This window comes from Pinus tabuliformis, chromosome 5_2 (assembly GCF_031772625.1).
Source record: "Pinus tabuliformis cultivar Carrire ecotype Pingquan chromosome 5_2, CPIR1, whole genome shotgun sequence".
NCBI lineage: Eukaryota > Viridiplantae > Streptophyta > Pinopsida > Pinales > Pinaceae > Pinus > Pinus tabuliformis.
Window position 1 is genome coordinate 343,726,655 of NC_142306.1, and position 21,781 is coordinate 343,748,435.

The following is a 21,781-nucleotide window of genomic DNA, read 5'->3' on the forward strand; positions in this document are numbered from 1 at the left end:
TTTATGTTTCAGGAACGTGATTATTTCTTAATAATACCCTTCTATGTCCTAAATATAAAGATAGAATAGAGTTATATAGTCCTTATGGACAAAGTTCTATAACCATTTGTATTTACTATACTGAAGCAAGGGCATACAAATTCAGTATCAATATATAGTTATATTAGCAATACAAATTCCTGAATATAAGAAGATACATAAATAATACATATAACCAATCATTATCCACTGAATGCGAAGGAAGTTCATCATGACCTAAATTTTGTAAGCTTTGAATCAAACTATCAGTCCAGTTAATTAAATGCTACTAATAAGCATGATAGAATTATAAATAGAACCAGAACTGGAACAAAATCTCATCTTAAGGAAAAAACAAAAGGAAAGATTCTTCTATTAAATTCCTCACATTCGAGTTCCAGGTTAAATATACACGTCTCATAATTGGGACGGATAGAGAATCACATTTTCCTCAATAGAATTCGCACAGGTAGCACAATTTTTTCAATATAATCTACACATGCTGTAAGCCAAAACAAGTTCTATGAGTCTAGCTCTCGTTATGGCCTAATGCCAAGAAACAAATTACAAGTATAACCATATGAGATTTGAAATTAACAAAGAAAAGAGCTTCGACTAAGGTTTAAAATTTGCAGTCAATCCACAACTGGATGCCACATCTACTTTAGGCAGAAGTGAATGCACTGCAGGATGTTGACCTATAGAATAGGGATTTGAAAAGAGTAACTCCAGTGTTGTAAGAAGCCTGGTGCGTAAGTATCAAGTCAACTGTGAGGTGTTACTATCATACCTGTAACTAAGAAGGTTGAAAGGAGGGTTAGAATCCTGGAGAAAAATATATACATCTAGTAAAAAAAGACCTAAGCAGCGTAGAGCAAATTCAATCACAAAAGTCATTGTATATATATAATTACCTGAGCATTAAGACGATGATGCACCTCTCCAAGAGGTGCAGAACAACAAGTGATAAGTTAATATTAGCAAGAATAAAATATGGAATGATGTAAATACAAACCCTATGCTCAACTGAGAGGAATGTGAACCAGAATACTCTCAGTGCCATGGCCGTAATAGAATGGCAAAATAATTACCAAATAGAAATGAAACTACAACAGAGTGACTCGAATTGAACTAGGAGACTGTTACAATCTAGAAGAATGAACTGTCATAAACCCTGTGACTACCCTAATCCTGTAGAAAATTTATGATTTGCACCCTTAACCCAGTTTACAAGTGTTTGTTTAGGCCCAACCCACATGTTTTGTCATGTTGATATAAATTTCAGTTTGCATTCATTGCAAACATTATAAGAGTATTTCTACTATTTTTCACTCTCCTATCAGCCAAAATTAATACAAAATTTTGGCAAGCATTCACACATATGAGACTTATTTTTGGTCAAGTTGACCCCGGAAAAACCCCACAGCCTCTTGGGGAAAAATGGTCTTCAAAGGAGGATTTTATTGCTTAAGAAATTATAAAATAAGTACAAAAATTCACTATACTTATCTCCCCTTTTCTGCTGTAGCATTAATTGCAATTTTTGGAAATTTGTGCCTACTGAAATCTTCAGATTTTCACAAATTTACATGCCCAAAATTTCTGCAATTTTTCCCAGCTCAGCTCCTTAAAATTCGTGCCCATAATTTAGCATCGAAAACTGTGCTGAAGGTGAGACATCCTGCCTCAAAATTCATGCCTGTCTGCTGCCTCGAAATCCGTGTTGACAGTGGCTGATGTCCTGAAATTCGTGCCTCAAATTTTGGGCCTGACATCACAAAAACCTCCTCGAGTTTCGTACTGTATAGCTCCTTGAAATTTGTGCTATAGCCCTCAAAAATCGTGCCTCTTTGCCTCAAACTTAGTGCTTGCTGTAGCCGCTCTCTTCCTCGATTTTTGTGCTGATGTGTGCCCTCCTCCTCTTAGAAATTCGTGCCTCCTTCCTTGCTGCAATTTCTCCTTAGCAATCTCTCTTTCTTTCCTTGAAGTTTTCTCTCCTCTCTTCTCCTCATGTTCTCTCAAGTGTGAAGTGAAGAAGAAGATCCCTTTTCCCTCTTTCTGTCTCCTTGGAAAAGATTGAATCTCTAAACCCAGGATCCAATGGTTGAGATTTAATCTCCAAATCTCAAGATGTGTGGTTGAGATCAATTCTCCCAAATGACTTTCCTCACATATTGGCCCCATTACTTAAAAGTCTCCTAGTACCCTTTTCAAGTTGTGTACCTTTTCTATTTTTCTCATAAAGTGAGTTTCAACTCACTTTAATGTTAGAAAAGTACACTTAGTACTTTACACAAAGTCACTTTATAAAATACAAGTGACTTTAATATTAGAAAAAATACATGGTACAACACTTCTAAGTACCTTTTCCACTCCTGGCATTAATATGACTCATAAATGTTACCAAGACAAAAGTAATTAATGTGCTCACTAGGCTAAAAGGGATAAATGCCTAGCAACACCTCTCCTTGGTACTATTTCCAACACTCTCTCTTACCGAGGAAAGTGTTGCTCACCACTCCCATCCTGTCTCTGATGAAAACATGTTTGCCTCTTGGCAAAGACTTGGTGAGAATGTCTGCTACCTGCTCGTCAGTGGATATATACTCAGGTTTCACTGCGCCTCGCTAAACCCAGTCTTTGATGAAGTGGGATTTGATCTTAATATGCTTTGACCGGTTGTGAAATATTGGATTCTCCGAGAGTTTAATACGGCTCTGATTATCACAATAAGTCGTAGTTGGTCTCAACAACTGACCAAATAAACCATGAAGCATTTTGCGAAGCCATAATGCCTTTTACCCTGCCTGATTAGCTGCCATATTCTCTGCCTCTGTGCTGCTCAATGCCACTGACTTCTGTGTCCTGCTGAACCATGACACAATTGCCGAGCCCATTGAGAAACAACATTCGGAAGGACTCTTCTAGTCATTGACACTGGCAACCCAATCTGAGTCTGTGCAACCAATCAATCTGACTCCATCACATTTGACATAGTCCAAACCATGATCCATTGTGCCCTATAAGTACCTCAACACATGTTTTGTAGCCACCCAATGTACTCTACTGGGATCCATCATAAACTGACTCAATGTGTTGACTACAAAACAAATATTTGGTCTAGTGTTGACCAAATACATCAATGAACCGATCAGTTGACGATACAAAGTGGGATCCACCAACTCAGAATCAACATCATGCAACTTCTTCCAGTTGGTGATCATAGGAGTAGCCATAGGCCTACAACCATCCATACAGAATCTCCTCAAGATATCTCCTGCATACTTGCCCTGTCCCATGATGATATGCCCATCCTCCTGCCAAACCTCCAACCCTAGAAAGTAATGCATCAACCCCATATCAATCATATCAAACTTTGAAGCAAGATCTCTCTTGCAATGTTGGATGAGACTGTCTTCCCTTGTAATAAACAAGTCATCCACATACAATACCAAAATGAGTGGATCGTCACCTACTAGGATAAAGTATAGGTTCGGATCTGCATCACTCTTCTGGAAACCCAAATGTTGCAAGTAGGTATCTATCCTCTTGTACCATGCCCTCGATGCCTGCTTCAGTCCATATAAGTCTTTCTTCAGCTTACACACATGAGCCTCCCTCCCATGCAACTCAAAGCTCTTAGGATGCTCAATGTATACCTCCTCCTGTATAACACCATATAGAAAGGCGGTCTTCACATCCATTTGGTGAATCCTCCAGCCCATCTCAGCTGCTATAGATATCACTGCTCTCATGGAAGTATAACGAGCAACCGGTGCAAAGGTCTTCCCATAGTCAACTCCCTCTACCTTTGAGAACCCCCACGCCACAAATCGAGCTTTGAACTTCTCCATGCTGCTTTTACAACATGTTTGATCTTGTAGAGGCACATGGAAGTCACAATTGACTTCCCATTAGGACGTGACACTACCTCCCAAACATCATTCTTCATGATAGAGGCATACTCCTCCACCATGGCATCCCTCCAAATATGCGGTCTAGTGGCCTCCTTGAAACTAGTTGGCTCTGTCTCCAAAACATCTTCCACAAAGCCATCCAACCTCTCTGGTGGTCTGCACTTGGGTCTCCCCACTACCTCTTGAGCCTCCTTCAGGGTCTCCCGAAGCCATCTTGGTTTCCCAACCTCTCTGGTGGTCTGCTCTCCCTCACTAACCACTTGGGTCTCCCCACTACCTCCTGAGCCTCCTTCAGGGTCTCCCGAAGCCATCTTGGCTTCCTCTTCCCTGCAGTAGTCTCCTGTGGTGGTATGGGAAAATCCTCAACTGGTGCCTTTCCTCCTAGCGAGGAAGGCTTTGAAATAACTAAGGGAGATCCTGAACTCTGAGATACTGTGCCTGATGAACCTGCACCAGGTGATCCGATACCAGATGAAACTATGCCTTGTGAACTTGTCACCCTTGAAGAATGTGAACCTCTTGATCCAGATGTACCACCTGATGCACCTGAAACTTGGAGTGTGGCCACCTGCTGAGGAGCCTGCTGCTCTACCTGATCAACCTCCCGAGACCTCCTCAAAGCCCTCTCGTCAAATGTCACATCCCTCCTTAGGACAATCTTCCTCTGTGCAGGAAGATATATATGGTAAGCTTTGTTGGTCTCACTGTAACCCACTAGGATACCCCTCTTTACAGTGGGTTCTAACTTTGTCCTCTTCTCCTTAGGGACGTGTGAATATGTAAGGCACCCAAATATCCTGATGTGCCAAATTTTCGGCTTCTTGCCGGTATACACCCCCTCAGGAGTCTTGATCCCCAAGGCTCTATGTGGGCTCCTGTTCTGCAAATAAACAACAGTGTTACACGCCTCGGCCCACAAGAAGAAAGGTAAACTCTGATCATGCAACATTGCTCTAGCTGCACCCACAATGGTCTTGTTCTTCCTCTCTGCCACCCCATTTTGCTGAGGGTTATAAGGCACAATGAGCTCCCTCTTGATGCCAACACTCCCACAAAAATCCCTCATCTTCGCAAAAGTGTACTCACCCCCATTGTCTGATCTCAACACCCTGATCTGCCTCCCTGTCTGGTTCTCCACAAGAGCCTTAAACTCTTGGAATCTCTGGAAGACCTCATCCTTGGTCTTCAAGAAGTAAATCTAGGTCCTCTTGGAGTGGTCATCAATGAATGTCACATAGTACTCATATCCACTCAATGAAACATGGGACATAGGACCACATACGTCAGAATGAATCAAATCAAGGATACCTGCAACTCTGCTGTCACTGCTCTGGAAAGGTGTCTTGGTGTACTTTCCCAAAGCACACCCCCTGCACACATCATGATGCTTTGTGCTGAAGTTAGGCAACCCTGTAACCATCTCCCTCAACATCTTGAAAGCTCCATGGTGCAAGTGGGCCATCCTCTTGTGCCACAACTCACATAACTCACTGCTACTAGTCTGTGCTACCATAGCTCTAAGAGGTTGAAATATAAGTTTGTATAGTCTCCGACCGCGAGCTCCAATCACACGAGCAGACTCGGTACTGGATCCCCTGGGAAATATTAACACTTGTCCCTTTCGGAATAGTACCTCAAACCTCCTGTCCTCCAAGCTAAAGACTAATATTAGACTCTTCTTCAACCCTGGAACATAAAGAACATCTGTCACCTTTAGAGGAGGTGATGGGTTGTTGCCAAGCACAACTTCCAAGTCAATGTCATGCTCCAAAAGGCTCTTGAAGTGCTCTCTAACTCCGGTCATATGGCAGGATTGTCCACTGTCTATGAACTATGCACATGAAGATGTGACATGAGTGGCTAAACTCACCACCAAAGCACACTCTAAATCAAACATAGTTGCAAAATCATCCACATCTGCGGAAGCTGCAACTCCTTGTTTCTTCTTACCCTTCTTGTTGGGACACTGAACAACATAGTGACCCATCTTCCCACAAGCAAAGCATTTCACTTTGCTCATGTCCTTCTCCTTAGCCTTTTGCTTCCCCTTCTCCTGCTTTGCTCCACTAGAAGACCCCTTCTTGATCTTCTTTCCCTTCTTGCCCTTAGCTGCAAGAGCAACATTCTCCTCTTCACCTCCCCCACCACTCTTGCTGCCACCCCTTGCACTCCTCCTGATCTCCTCCTGGATGAAATCATCCCACATCCTCCTCCAACCAGGAAAGTGCTCTCTGGCCACCAAGCCATGGATAAAGCCATCCCACTTCTCGGTGAACCCATCTAAGGCAATCCTAACCAACTACTCCTTTGGAACAACCTCTCCAACGGCAGCTAACTCATCCTTCACTTGTGAGACTCTGGTGAGGAAAGATGTCACATTGTTGGTCTTGGTCATCTTGGTGTTGCGTAGTTTTTGTCTCAACACCATCTTCCTGTTCTCATTAGAACTTTGGTGCAAAGAGACCAAGGACTCCCACATCTGATATGCATATCTCATCCCTGAAACATGAGGGAATAAATGGTCCTTGATGGCATCTAGAAGGATCCTCTTTGCCTTCACATTCTTCTTGTTGAACTCCACCAACTGAGCTGGATCAGTGGGTGCTTGCACAACTGCTTCAACAACATCCCACACTTCCACCTCCTCCAGTAAAAGCATAATCCTCTCCTTCCATGGGCCAAAGTTTTCAGCCCCCATCAATCTGTCCTCTACTCTCAACCCAGTAGCCATGACCCCACAACCAACAAAATGAAGCAAATCTGGAAGCTAGAACCTTCCTCCCTCTGAATTGCTGAAGTCTTTGGGTTTCTGGCAAAATTTCAAAGGGACTTGGTTCACTGTTTGAAGACTTTAAATTCTAGCTGCCCTCTTTATCAGCTGACTGAAATTTGAGATTTGAGCCTCAATTTAGCTCTGATACCATGTAGAAAATTTATGATCTGCACCCTTAACCCAATTTACAAGTTTGCAAGTGTTTGTTTAGGCCCAACCCACATGTTTTGTCATGCTGATATAAATTTCAGTATGCATTCATTGCAAACATTATAAGAGTACTTGTACTATTTTTCACTTTCCTATCAGTTGAAAATTAATACAAAATTTTGGTAAGCATTCAAACATGAGACACTTATTTTTGGTCAAGTTGACCCCGGAAAAACCCCACAGCCTCTTGGGGAAAACCGGTCTTCAAAGGAGGATTTTATTGCTTAAGAAATTATAAAATAAGTACAAAAATTCACTATACTTATCTCCCTTTTTTTGCTATAGCATTAATTACAATTTCTTGAAATTTGTGCCCTCAGAAATCTTTAGATTTTCACAAATTTACATGCCCAAAATTTCTGCAACTTTTCCTAGCCCAACTCCTCAAATTGTGCCCAGAATTTTGCCTCGAAAATTGTGTTGAAGGTGCCTCGAAATTTGTGTTGAAGGTGAGACAGTGTGCCTCGAAATTCATGCTTGTTTGTTGCTTTGAAATCTGCGTTGACAGTGGTTGTTGTCTCGAAATTTGTGCCTCAAATTTTGGGCTTGATAGTAGCAAAAACCTCCTCGAATTTTGTGTTGTACAACTCCTTAAATTCATGCTACATCCCTCGAAAATTGTGCCTCATTGCCATGAAATCTATGCCCATTGTAGCCGCTCTTCCTCGATATTTGTGCTGCCGTGTGCCCTCTTAGAAATTTGTGCCTCCTTCCTTGCTGCAGTTTCTCCTCTCCTTAAAGTTTTCTCTTCTCTTCCCCTCATGCTCTTTCAAGTGTGAAGTGAAGAATGAGATCCCTTTTCCCTGTTTTGTCTCCTTGGAAAAGATTGAATCCCTAAACCTAAGATCCAATGGTTGAGATTTAATCTCCAAATTTCAAGATGTGTGGTTGAGATCAATTCTCCCAAATGACTCCCTTCACACATTGGCCCCATCACTTAAAAGTCTCCTAGTACCTTTTTCAAATTGTGTACCTTTTCTATTTTTCTCATAAAGTGATTTTTCAACTCACTTTAGTATTAGAAAAGTACACTTAGTACCTTACACATAAAATTACTTTATAAAGTACAAGTGACTTTAATATTAGAAAAAGTACACAGTACAACACTTCTAAGTACCTTTTCCACCCATGGCATTGATATAACTCATAAATGTCACCAAGATAAAAATAATTAATTAATGTGTTCACTAGGCTAAAAATGATAAATGCCTAGTAACACCTCTCCTTGGTACTATTTCCAACAAATCCAAGGTATTCATAGTAAAAAGAAGTTCCAACACTTGTATCAAACCATAAAATACAAAAGAAGAAAAATCCCCATTCCTGAAAGCAATTGGAGAGGGACTCTTGGTTCCCTCAGAAGGGAAGAGCACAACTATAAGAGTAAATTGAAATAGATCTTACCATATCCATTATAGTCCAACCATAGAACAAAGTAGTCGCTGCAGATGCAGTTGGTACCTTAACAAGAAAAGGGTTTAATATGAGAAACAAACTTACAAGAAATTCCTAATAAATTGAGTGTAGAGTACCACGAAAAGACGACGTAATATGCCTATGAGAGGAGTTAGGGTTTTGAAGAACTAGAACGAACCAAAGGTCTCAAAATTCATGGGGATAACCATACATTGGTGAAATTACCTGTAGGAGGGAAAACAATAAACTAGTGAGAAATTTAGCCCTAACGTTAGGGATGATCGGCCCTAACGTTGTTCCGGAACTGAGGCACCTTTTTTTTGAAGAAGATTTAGCCTTGTGGTTTCTAAGGTATGTTTTGATTATTGCAAATAAAAGCCATAAACAATGAACCTTTAAGAGCAATTAAAGAAGCAATTGTTGAAAAGAATTTATGGTGAAGCCCTGAAGGTTTACAAACTTGTGGACAGCTGAAGACTATTTTATGATCAAATCTCCTTTATGACAGAGATCACTTCTTTTGCACATTGTACATTGACTTAAGAAGTTAGTTTGGATCCTCCATTGATAAGAAGAAAAAGTAAAAGTTGTATTGCACTATGTGATGAACACCGTGTCACTGATTCTAAGCTATAACAAGTGTTCACAGGCTTTCATCTTCAACAACCAAAGCAAGTATCAAAACTTTAAGGGTAGAGGTCAGTTTTTCATTAGCAGAAGGTACATTGTCTAGGAGTTCCATTGTCACATTCTTTTGTAACAACATTGAATTCTTGAAGAAATTTGGTACATCAACAATTGGAGTTAGGAGTTCCATTGTCACATTCTTTTGTAACAACATTGAATTCTTGAAGAAATTTGGTACATCAACAATTGGAGTTTGTTGATAGTTGTGATTGGGTTTGAAGTCATTAAATATTTGTAAGTGGGTCATTGTCCCTGGTATGGGAGCCCATTGTTCATTTTTTATTTTATATTCTCAGGATGGTTGGGTGGTGCAAGGCAGGAGAGTGAAGTCTCCTTTAGGTTGTAGCTTGAAAATACTTTAGGGTGGCAAGGTGGTGCTAGGGCAAGTTGGAGCTTGCAGGGTGTTGGAGCATCCTATCAGTTGTAGCTGATAAAACCAGGGCATTGGAGCGTCCTCCAATGCTGGTAAATTAGGGTGTAGCAACATCCTTTCAAGAGTTAGAGCTTCTTGATAAAATGAAAGCTTTTCTAGAGTACTAGGTAGTTGGGGCTTCTCTTTTCAGTTGGAGCTGAAGCATATTTTGTATTCATCAAAATTATTAGAAAAGCGGTCGGTGATTTTTCTCCTGGAAGGGTTTCCACCTAAAATTTGTTGTGTATTTCTCCTTGAATGTGTTGATGCTTATTGTTCTACTTTTCATGCTCTAAAATTTTATAATTAACTAATTACAAGTGAAATATTGACTCAACCCCTCTCAGTATTTCCAACACAATATATAAATTTTCTTTTCAGTAGGCTTCAAGGTTGTTGACGAACTATCTACTATAGGAACAACCTTTAAGAGAAGGTTTGGGTTAGAGTTGTGACTGTGTGCCTCCAATGATAGTGTCTCATAAAAATGTCAAAGGAAAGGCCTTAGTCTAGGCTGAGACACCTATGCTAATCCTGCATCTTCGGAGCAAGTTTCGAAAGCCACATGTAAAGATGTCCACAACCTTCCTTGCTTGAGGCAGCAAATGTGTATATTCGTTGTTAGAGGAATAATGTGCCCTAAGGAGAAGACTTTTCTATCCTTTTAGTATAGGAAAATAATGAAGGAATGATGATAGATTGACCCTAGGGCCCAACTGTCCTTTCTCCTTATCAACTTTTGGTCTTGGAATGTTCATTGTCTTGTTGACCTCTGGAGAGGAAATATGGTTAGGAGAACTAAAAATATATTTAAAGTTGTGATTGGGAAAGTGTGATCGAAATGTTGATAGAAGAATGGAGTTCTATGACCTTTGGTTTTACCTTGTGAAATTTTTGATAGAAGGTGAACCGAGTTCTCATAAGGCAGATTAGAGTTTCTTTGTCTTTGATAATTTGGTTTGCAGAGCCCACTCTTTTAAGCCACCAGTGGCCAACAACTTAACTTCATAATGGTGTGGGACTAAATTCAACCAAGTTTTGGCAATGGGGGGATAAAATAGGCTACAAGTACAAACTTTACTACTGCTGTTTTGTTATTTTTTTGTTATTTAAAAGTGTAGTTTTTGTAATTAACCTTCCAATAATGGCATATGGTTGGCTTAGTTAGTCAGAGGTTTGTCTGATGTGAACCTACTTCATTACTGTTGACACCTAATCTTTGGGATTTGGAAAATCCATGTAAATTTGTAAATAACAAAATAAAAGAAATTGGAAGATGAAGAGATGTTGGGAGATGAAACTCAATAGTCTCCCTCTCCTTGTGTATATCCATGCTTTCGCTTAATGCAAGAACACAATTGATTCGTGGAGTTACTCTCCTGGCCTGACATGGTATCAGAGCCAACCCCATTTTTGGTTTCCCTATGCTCTTGCAACTCCTATTCTCTTTTGCCATATTCTGCCCCTTTGCTTTCTGCCATATTCTTTGCAAGATTTTGTCAATTCAAATCCCTTGGAGTTGACTGTGAGCGCTGGTTTTGGTTCTGCGATGTGTTGAAGGCATATTCCTCACGGTTTGGTCGAATCTCTTGAGACAGTGACCATGACTTAACTCTTGACGAGCGCTAAAGGCTATGCATAGAGACCTCTACATACAGAATGTTGAACGCTGCTCTGCGTTTCACTGTGAACATCCTCGAACTGTGTGCTAGTTACGATGGTCGTGGTCTGCATGTAAATGGGGCATAAATGGTATGGTTGTTTGGTGCGTTGATAAACTGTGAGCACTGGAATGTGCATTAAATCTTGGTATGCTATAACTTTTTTGAAAAAAGTATGTGTTGAATCACATTATATGTGTGAGAAAGGTTGCATTCTTTTCTTAATGATTGTTTTCAAATGGTGCGTCTGTGGAGAGGACTTGTGAGTATATTGCAATGAGTTACATATCTGCTGGTATTGTATGGTGCATTATCCTTTGTTTTTTTGAAGATCTTGCATTCCTGGTTTGTGTTCACTGCTGCATTGAATTTTTTTTGGGTGGTCAATGAATTATAAAAGGGTTGATATATATTTTGATTTGTGTGTATTGTATGGTGAGGTGTTCACATATGTTAAGTGGATATTGAATAAGTGTGAAAAGCCCTTTAAGTTATATGCGTTGGTTATGTTAAAGTGTGGACATGTTTCATATATTTTATGCATTTGAAATTCTTTTATATGTTGAGGCGGTGGTATATACTATGAGAGTGGGTGGAACTTTTATGGTATGAGTGGTGGACATGATATATGTTTGTGATATATCTTATATGTTATGGTGAAACATTATGAGTGGTGGTATATATATATATATATATATATATATATGTATAATTTTTTTTTTTGACATAGTGTAAAGTGAAATTTTGCCTTTTATATAACAAGTCTCTTACCTAATCAAGAAGGCAAAAGTAAGGCTGCAATTGTTTTGGAAATCAAAAGTACATAGGCTTTTTTTGATGATACGTTCACTAATATCCACTGTGGGACTCTCTAGCAAAGAGAACTATCATGAGTGGTCCAGAAAGATAAAACACACCTTTATTTTCAATGAATTTTTGAAAGGAGTTTGTGAAGGAGAAGGAGACCATGCACCCGAAAAGCCCACTTTAGACAAGGAGTTTGCCATTTGGGAAAACAAGAACAACAAGGCCTATGCCTTGATTGCAGCGTCAGTAAATGAAGAGGTGAGTCGTCATATTTTTCCATTTTCAAATGCTTTTGAAGCTTTAAAGAAGTTGAAAGAATTATATGACTCACACTCTGAGCTTGACATTGTTCAAATAATGATCAAGATGTTCAATCTTGAGTTGAAAAATGATGACCCTCTTGCCTTAGCATCAGAAATAAGATCCATTATGCATGACATAAAAGCCACTGGTGTTGAAATAGATGTTCCTCTCACTACTTTATGTCAAGGCACTATATCCCACTTATTCACATTATCTTGAGTCATTGCAAGCAAGTGGAAAACTTAAGGATATTTCCTTTAACTCCCTTGAGAAGAAGTTTGCTGAAAGAGAGAAGGCTTTGAGGAAGAAGACAACTCCTCAGTCTCCTGAAGAAGCTGTATGCCTTGCACAAAAAGAGAAGAATCAAGGACATGATTCTTTTAGAGGAAGAGATGGTTGAAGAGGACATGGAAAGAAGAATTTTAGAGGCAGGGAGGCAGACATTTCCAAGGAGAAAAGTCTGATCTTCATTGTATACGATGCAATGGAAATGGACATGATACTTCCACATGTAAGCCACCTTGGGATAGAATCGAGCAGGAAAGAGATAAGGAAAACAGTAAAACACTTGGTAGATTCTTGGTTGCTTGATTCAGGAGCAACTTGCCACATGACTTTCAGAAGTGATTTCTTTGAAGAATTCACTGACAATGTTGATAAAGTAGTCTACTTTGCAGACAAGTCAAAACTCAAGCCATCAAGGCTTGGCACCATTAGGCTCAAACTGCTTGGTCTTCCAGACTTTCTTCTACATGATGTTCTATACCTCTCAGAGCCGAGGAGAAACTTTCTGTCTTGGTCCACATCTGCCAGCAAAGAGACTCCATTCACATATTTGATGGCAAGGTTGAAGTCGAAAAAGCATCAAATCACTCACTTGTCATGATTGTAATAGAATAAGAAAGACTTCTGAAGTTGCAAGGAACCTTTGCTCGTGTACAAAACTTTTCATACAGTTCTCACTATGATGAAGACACATTTCCATCAAGTTTTTTATGGCATGCTATATTTGGGCATTTGAACCATGACAACCTTCGTTTGTTGAAGAAAAATGGTGTTATTGGTTTGCCGACAATTCCTAGGAAACTTAAGCAATGTGATGCTTGTATTTTAGGAAAACACAACAAACAATCATTTCACGATTCTCATTCCAGAGCACATAGAAAGCTTGAACTCATTCATTCTAATTTATGTGGCCCAATGCCTGTTCCTTCTGCAAATGGTAATAAATATATGATGACATTTATTGATGATTACACTAGAATGTGTTGGGTTTATTTATTGAAGAACAAATCTGAAGCTTTTGAAACATTCAAAAGCTTTCATGCATGGATTGAAAATGATGCACAATCTCATATTGACTCTATTTGTATTGATAATGGAAGAGAATATACTTAAAATGAATTTGAAAACTATCTTCACCAGCATGGGATCAAACATCAAACAACCGTGCCTTATAATCCCTAACAAAACTGAGTAGCTGAAAGAATGAACATGGCAATATTAAATATGGTACGTTCAATGATGTTTTTCAAGAATGTTAAGTTGATGTTTTGGGCTGATGCAATTCTATGTGCTGTGTATATAAATAATAGGTGTCTATCTCATGCTATTAAAAACAAGACTCCCTATGAAACGTGGTATGGCCACATTCCTTCAGTGAGGCATCTTAGGGTTTTTGGTTCCACCTGTTATGCCTCGATACTTACTTAAGGAACAAAGAAACAAACTTGGTGCAAGGAGTCACAAATGTATCTTCTTGGGGTACTTAGATACCTCCAAAGCATACCTCGTCTCTATGATGAAGTAAATAAGAAATTTATAATATCTAGAGATGTGATCTTTCTTGAATCTTCCAAGACTGATAATGTTGTTGAGTGGTAGCTTGATCGCTTGGATAGATTCGGACATGCAAAGTCTTTTCAAAAGTTTGATAATGAGATTCCACATCTTGAAGTGGGGATCCCTATAATGGATCAATCTGTGGAATCTCCTTCTGAAGCACTCCCTCCCCCACATGAAGCTCCAATCACTGATTAAGATGACATTCGTGATTGAGAGAATTGGGAGGCTAAATCTTGATTCAGCCCCATCTCATTCAGTTGAGTAGCGTAGGCCATCTCGGAAAGGTCTTTCAAAATGGCTCACAAAGACACTTGAAAGTGTTCGTCCTGATGAGGTTGGAAAGATAGAACAAGAAGCTCAACCAAACAAAATGGAGGTGATGTAGACGATCTTGACTCACTTGTTGATATTGATTTTTCTTATAATTGTGAACCAAATTTGTCGACAGATTTTGAACCTACTTCCTTCAAAGAAGTCTCTTCTCATGATGAATGGAAAGAAGCGATGTAGAAAAAATATGATGCTTGAATGGCACCTGTAAGTTGGTTGATCTTCCATTAGGAACCAAACCAATTGGTTGCAAGTGGGTCTTTAAGGACAATGATAAAGTAGATGGCTCACTTGACAAGCATAGAGCCAGGCTTGTGGCAAAAGGTTTTGCACAAAGGAAGGGGTCGATTATGAGGAGACCTTTGCCCCCATAGTAAAATGGGCTACCATTTGGGCACTCTTTGCCTTGGCAGCTCAGAACGGTTGGAAAGTCCATCAAATGGATGTAAAAACTGCTTTCTTGAATGGAGATTTGAAAGAGAATGTTTTTGTGTCCCAACCAGAAAGATTTGTTGTGAAGGGTTAGGAACACAAAGTACGGAAGCTTGTCAAATCCTTGTATGGCCTCAAGCAAGCGCCGCAAGCTTGGTACGAGAAATTCAATGAGCATTGTTTGAAACTCAATTTCAAACATTATGATCTTGATGATGCAACTTTATTTGTCAAGAAAGTTGGCAAAACAGATGAATATCTTTTGGTGTATGTAGATGATCTTTTAATGATAGGGGACAATAAGAACTACGTTGCATCCATAAAGAAAGAACTGAGAAAAGGTTTTGAAATGACATATTTGGGCGATGTTCACTACTATCTTGGTATTGAAGTAACCCAACATTCAAAGTTTATATTCCTCTCTTAGAAGTACATTGGAGATCTGTTGAATAGGTTTGACATGACTGAGTGCAATCCTTTGACTACTCCAATGGAACATAATTTAAAGCTCACATCCACTGAAGGAAAATAATTTGAGGATGCAACAAAGTACAAACAACTCGTAGGAAGTCTCAACTACCTGACTACTACTAGACCAGACATTTCATTTGCTATTGGAATCCTTTCTAGGTTTATGCAAAAGCCTTGTGAGGGTCATTGGTCTGCTGCAAAAAGAGTTCTAAAGTATTTGAAGGGAACTTAAAACTTTGGACTCAAGTATACATAGGTGGGTGACTTCAGTTTGATTGGATACTCTGATTTAGATTTTGATGGAGATAAAGAAACTGGAGTATCTACTTCAGGTTATGTTATGAGTCTTGGATCAAGAGCTGTCTCCTGGAGGTCACACAAACAATTAGTTCCAGCGGATTCCACAACTGAGGCAGAATATGTGGCAGCAGCGGAAGCAACGAAGAAAATTGTGCGGCTTAGGAAAATTCTGGAGGGTTTGCAGGAGAAACAAGTGCATTCAACTCCTCTTTTGATTGATAATTCTTTTGCAATAAAGTTGGCCAAGAGCCCAAAGTTCCATTATAGAACCAAGCACATTAATACAAAATATCATCTGATTTGACATCATGTTGAGGCTAAGACAATTCATCTACGACATTGTTCCACAGATGAACAGATTGCAAACATCTTCACGAAAGTTTGAAAGATTCAGAATGATGCTTGGACTCACCAACATCCATTCAGATTAAGGTGGGGGAATGTTGACACGTAATCTTTGGGATTAGGAAAATCCATATAAATATTGTAAATAGCAAAATAAAAGAAATTGGAAGATGAAGAGACCTTGGGAGATGAAACCCAATAGTCTCCCTCTTCTTGTATATATCCATGCTTTCTCTTATTGCAAAAACACAATTGATTCGTGGAGTTAAAGCTTGACACTTACAATATGTATTATATCTTTTATCTAATATCATTAGATATTAGAAAAACCATTTTCCAGTAAAATAAACAATATGTATTATATCTTTTATCTAATATCATTAGATATCAGAAAAACCATTTTCCAGTAAAATAATGCGTGTGAAGGTTAACCTGTGCTCTCCATTCTTTCCATTGCCTCAGTTATCTCCTCCTTTGGAGATTTGACAGAAGTTTTTCCTGTAATGCCTCTGGTGAATGTTTTGTGGTTTTGCCATTGTTTTATAGTATGGTAGTATCAACATGAATTTCCTATGTTTGTTTTGATTGTTCCGATTTGTCTACTTTTTTCTAAAGCCGGTTGAACTTGTTAATAATTTTTTTATCTGTTATTGCTTTTATTTTTATGTTACTTGGTGTGTAAGAATGACCAATTTTCTTTGTGATTTGCAGAGTTTTTGAAAGCTAAATGTTTGATGCATTCCGAGGTTGCACTAGTTCTGGAGCGAAGATTTGAACAGCTCAGGCAGACAACCGATGATCCCTCATCTCAAGTGTCACAGTAAGAACATACATCATGAAAAAAACTTTTTTCTTCCTTCCCTTCCCTCAAGACTACATAACAACTGTATTTCGCAAGAGTTAAGTGGTAAATTGTATAAAGGAATAGGGGTATGTTAGTATAAGTGCCAGTATTTTGTTGAATTTATTTTTATTCGAATTCTGCATTCGCAAGTAATTATTCTTGTTATAATTTCTGTGCAGGGTGTTTGAAAGATCTTTGCAGTACGTGAAGCAGTTCAGTCGATACAAAAATCCAGATGCTGTGAAACAAGTCAGAGAGTATTCTTTATATTAATTCCTGGGCTTAGTGTTCTGAAAAGGGCTATAACTTGTATTTAAAATTTCTCACCTTTTAAATCCAATAGATAATCAACTGTTGTGTAGTATAGGATTTTGGAAAAGATTTATGTAATCCTTTACTAAGGCTTTGCAGTGTACTTAGCAGAAATGGATTGGGTGAGTTCGAGGTATGAAACCATTTACTTGGGCAATGGCCATCTAATTGTGATTCAAATTCATACTTTTAGAAGGGTTCTATCTTTTACTGAATCTAAATACTGTTGCCATTACAGCTCTGTGTGATTGGAAATCTTTGCCCTGAAACTGTAGAAGAGGCCAAAGCTATGGTTCCATCCCTTAAGGTAAGCCTAAAGTTACCTGTTCTTTATGATCGAAAGGATGTTTATTATTTCTGAATTGTGAATCCTATTAACTCATGAAATTTGATTAACATAAATACGCTATTGCATTTTTATTGGTGTAACTATGTTTTGCGATTTGCATAGTCACTTCATTTATTTTGGCTTTTATAACTTTAAAGGCATCAAATATATGTTATACCAATACGTACTGCCTTGGCAGTTCTAATGCCACTGGTCATTGTTCTGAAATGACTTCTTTTTTTATATGTTACAGACAAAGGGACGTGCATGTGATGATGAAAGAATTGAGAAAATGCTTAATGATCTTGCAATGATCAGGAAATTTGAATAGGATATTCTAATTGATCTGCTCTACTACATGGTGCATATGCGGCTTGTGGAAATATTGAATTTGCTGCTGGTGAAAAATGCTTGAATGAGGCATTGTTCAGAAATTTTTAATTTTTGTGTTTCACCTCTCTAAGGTGAAACAGCATTCTGTGGTACCTGTTGCAATTAGATATATAAATATGGTACATATCAAGATCTAGTTCACACACTAAAGCTTCCCATTACTGAGATGCATAGCTCACGGCCTATGTTTCTTTGTCTGTATATCTTTGACAGTTTTATAAAACGTTTGTGACTAGTGTTATGGCTTTAAGTAGTTCAGTTACAGCACAAATTTGGTGGAAGCTTTTCTTGTTAATAAAATCTTTAGCTTCCGGACAAAATGTGATTATTTGTGATCATGGAGTCTTTTCGTTATATCGTCAAAGTTTTTGTTTTTATGCATTGTGTATCTCTATATGTAAGGATTTTGCATTTTAAAACCCACAATTTCTCTCAAATGAGAGCTACTTTTAGTGTGCGACTTTGCTTTCTACTTCTATAGCTATTTATGTCTATAGATAGTGAATTGTTTCTTTTTATATTATAAATTTTCTGTCTTGAAAACTACCTCTTTCTTGAATACAAACCTTACAAAAAAACATGGAAGGATCCGACTTGGCTATGGTCATTCTACTCAAAGAAGCTGAGATTCAGAATGACCTGATAGTTGTTTAGAAGTTGGTAAATGTACATTGTAAACTAGTTGTGGCATAGTAGCATACATTAAAAGCCCCAAAAAAGGTCTTTTAGCCAGGATGACATGTTGTTTTATGGTAGACAAATGTGTAAGGATCAAATAAATTCTCTAGTAAAAAATGGAAGTGAGAGGATTCTTGTATTTAACACATATTAGGGCTAGGAGTTTTGCAAGTTCGGGGTAAATGTCCATGGCTTTTAGGGTTGGGATCATTATTCAAGAGATTTTTGTTAAGGTTCAAAGTAATGAATAGGGGTACTTATGTTGATTTATGGAAGTGTGAGAACTCTTCAGCTTTATTCAAATAAAGTGGTTTCTTTGAACCTTGTAAGAAAAAAGTGTGCCACATAAAGGAGTTGCTACGCGCAAAGCCTAGGATCTAGTATATTCCCCAAGGGGTACATCAAAATTGATAAAAGTACATGACTATAGGGCTTACAAGTTTGAAATGGTAACAATCATATAGGCCGGTGCCCAAAAATGGAGAGCAAAAATCAAAGATGGATAGTCATAAAGTTTAAGCAGCTACGATAGATCCCATGTCTGTGCCCATAGGGCTTACAAGTTTGAAATTGTAACGATCATATAGTCCGGTGCCCGAAAATGGAGAGCAAAAAGTCAAAGATGGATAGTCATAAAGTTTAAGCAGCTACAATAAATCCCATGTCCGTAGGTGGGTCATGATCATCGGGGTTAAGACTCCAACTGGTGATGCATCCACAAGGTGGGAGAGGGTTACCATCCATCATCATTTTGCTGCTCTGGGGGCTTCTCTATAAAAATAGTTAGGTCTAGATTGAGGAAATTATCATCCTTAGCCAAAGAGGTGGTAGTAGCTAATTCTCTAACCAAGCAGCTTGCTTTATTGCACAACTTGTCAAATCTGTAAGAGCGAGCCAAACCTGGCAGGGAATAAACATTTGGGGAACTTGGCACATTGTGCATGGATCCACCCACCAGTGCTCAAAAGCCTTCAGATATCCTTAGCCAAGGAGGTGGTAGTAGCTAATTCTCTAACCAAGCAGCTTGCTTTATTGCACAACTTGTCAAATCTGTAAGAGCAAGCCAAACCTGGCCGGGAATAAACATTTGGGGGAACTTGGCACATTGTGCATGAATCCACCCACCAGTGCTCAAAAACCTTCAGAGATGTGCCAGCTTGAGGTCAATCTTTCCAACATGCACTTGAATATGTTAGTGTGGAGGTTGTCTCAAATTAGAATTTGAGCCCCATCATTTTAGATAAACTTGCAAAAGTTTTCCTTCTTTTATGGTGAAATCTTTATTAGTGGTAGAATTGATTGTCTAGTTCAATGGTTTTGTTTCTAGCAATTCCATTATTTTGTTCCTTACTACAAACCAGATAAATGCACATGAAAGTGGCTTTTAGCTTCACTATTTTATTGCTTACTACAAACTAGATAGGTACTTTGGTGTTTCTATAGGGAGGTCCTTGTGGTTGCATTGTACATTCTCTTGATAAGTCTTGTCTTATGTCACACGTTAGAACAATGCTTTACATATTTTTGGCGATTGTAGTAGGATTGCTTGATTGTCTTCTATTTTATGCTACTTTGTTGTTGAGTAGCAAACCCTAGCTTTTATTATGATGGAGATAGTAGTTTGTGTTTTTTTTTTAAACAACAACAGCATTCAGAATTTTATTGGGGTGAAGATTCCCAAAAGCGTTGACTTACAAAATTTACTTTAAATGTGGGCTATGATGCAACAGGTCCTACCTTTCCTCTCTCTAGATCCGCAGGATAACGGGGAAGTTGTAAATGACAAGGGTTTTTCAATATTTACTCCCAATGAGTGGGAAACCGTGCTGTTTACATTGGTTTGCAATCAAACACTATGTCATCTTGCTTTTCATTTACCAAGGAATGAGCTTGTAGATCACCTCTCTACAGGAAACTTTATCCACTCTTACTACCAAATGTATCTATCTGTCATCTTTATTATCGAATTAGGATTTCCATATTGAAAGGCAAAATATTCAAAATTTAAAACTATGTTCCTCAATTGTTAGACATGCGATCTTCAATCCCATCTCAACATTCACACAGTAGACCTCATACCATAACCTTAATGTACTCCTCAGATTTCCGCAATAAATATCTTGTGGCATAACTATTCCCACATTCCTACACATGTTGATGCTCCTTGGTTATGCATGCAGATGTTTTCGACGAGGGGTGCACAAACTTTCGGCATGTATTAATTTATATCTATATGTTTATTATTATTAGATGTCAAATTTGTTCACAGTAATTGTGTTATATGATCCAAATACTTGAAAAATCGTAAGTATGCACCATGTACACCAATATGAGTGTGGAGCACAATTCCAATATAGACAAGAGAATATAGACAAGAGAAATAAGTTATAAAATAACGTGTGAAGCACAATTCCAATACACCAATACGAGTGTGGAACACAATTCCAATATAGACAAGAGAAATAAGTTATAAAATAACTCAAAGAATAGGACAACCTTCTCCAAATACCCTAATGCATTCATACATCCCAATCACATGTCCTCAATAGTGACTTGTGATTTTTATATATATCCCTTCACACGTTGCACATGTGGCTATTTTTTTATTAGGTCAACCATATTACATCTACATTTACACATTACTTCTACTTTTAATCTCATAGAAGCCTTCTACATTTACACATTACTTCTACTTTTAATCTCATAAAATGACTTGTGGTTTTTATATATATCTATTCACACGTTGCATGTGCAGCTATTTTTTTATTAGGTCAACCATATTACATCTACATTTACACATTACTTCTACCATTAATCTCATAGAAGCCTTCTACAGTTACACCTTACTTATACTTTTAATCTCATAAAAGCTTCCCGCTGTGGTCATATCATATACATTTAATTCCATATATGCCTTCCCTTGCAATATACATTTAACCCCACATATGTCCCCTTTGGGGTTATAGCCTTCCCCTGCAATATACATTCAACCCCACATATGTCCCCTTTGGGGTTATATCAAACTGCGTTTCTCAACCGCATCTCAACATTCACATACTAAACCCTATATCATGCTCTACCTTAGCATGCTCTTCAGATATGCACAACAAATATCTTATAAGTTATAGCATAACTGTTAAGTTTAGGAATGTTCTATGCTAGAGCAATTTATTTGAATTTTCACAGTTAGCTCAATATCCTTTCTAGATTAGTAAGCACATCAGCATTAAAGTAAACTGCAGATAGAACATAAATATAAATCGCAGAAGACAAGCCAAGACAAGAGGACACAAGATGTG

At 38.3% G+C, this 21,781-nt stretch overlaps 1 protein-coding gene across 3 annotated transcripts in view; it reads left to right on the forward strand.

Annotated features, from left to right (window-relative positions):
• LOC149158903 (DNA-directed RNA polymerase II subunit 4-like) overlaps window positions 1-18,054 on the forward strand; it is a 33,469-nt gene extending 15,415 nt beyond the window's left edge. Inside the window, exons 2-6 of one of the 3 annotated variants that reach the window (XM_089433398.1) lie at window positions 16,639-16,747; window positions 16,951-17,020; window positions 17,139-17,216; window positions 17,322-17,390; window positions 17,665-18,054. In XM_089433398.1, coding sequence (XP_089289524.1) covers window positions 16,639-16,747; window positions 16,951-17,020; window positions 17,139-17,216; window positions 17,322-17,390; window positions 17,665-17,742 — 404 coding nt within the window. In that variant the 3' untranslated portion in view covers window positions 17,743-18,054. Of the gene's footprint in view, window positions 1-16,638; window positions 16,748-16,950; window positions 17,029-17,138; window positions 17,217-17,321; window positions 17,391-17,664 lie in introns of all 3 variants that reach the window. The other 2 variants (XM_089433399.1, XM_089433401.1) reach the window with 2 other exon arrangements.
• The last annotated feature ends 3,727 nt before the right edge of the window (window positions 18,055-21,781 follow it).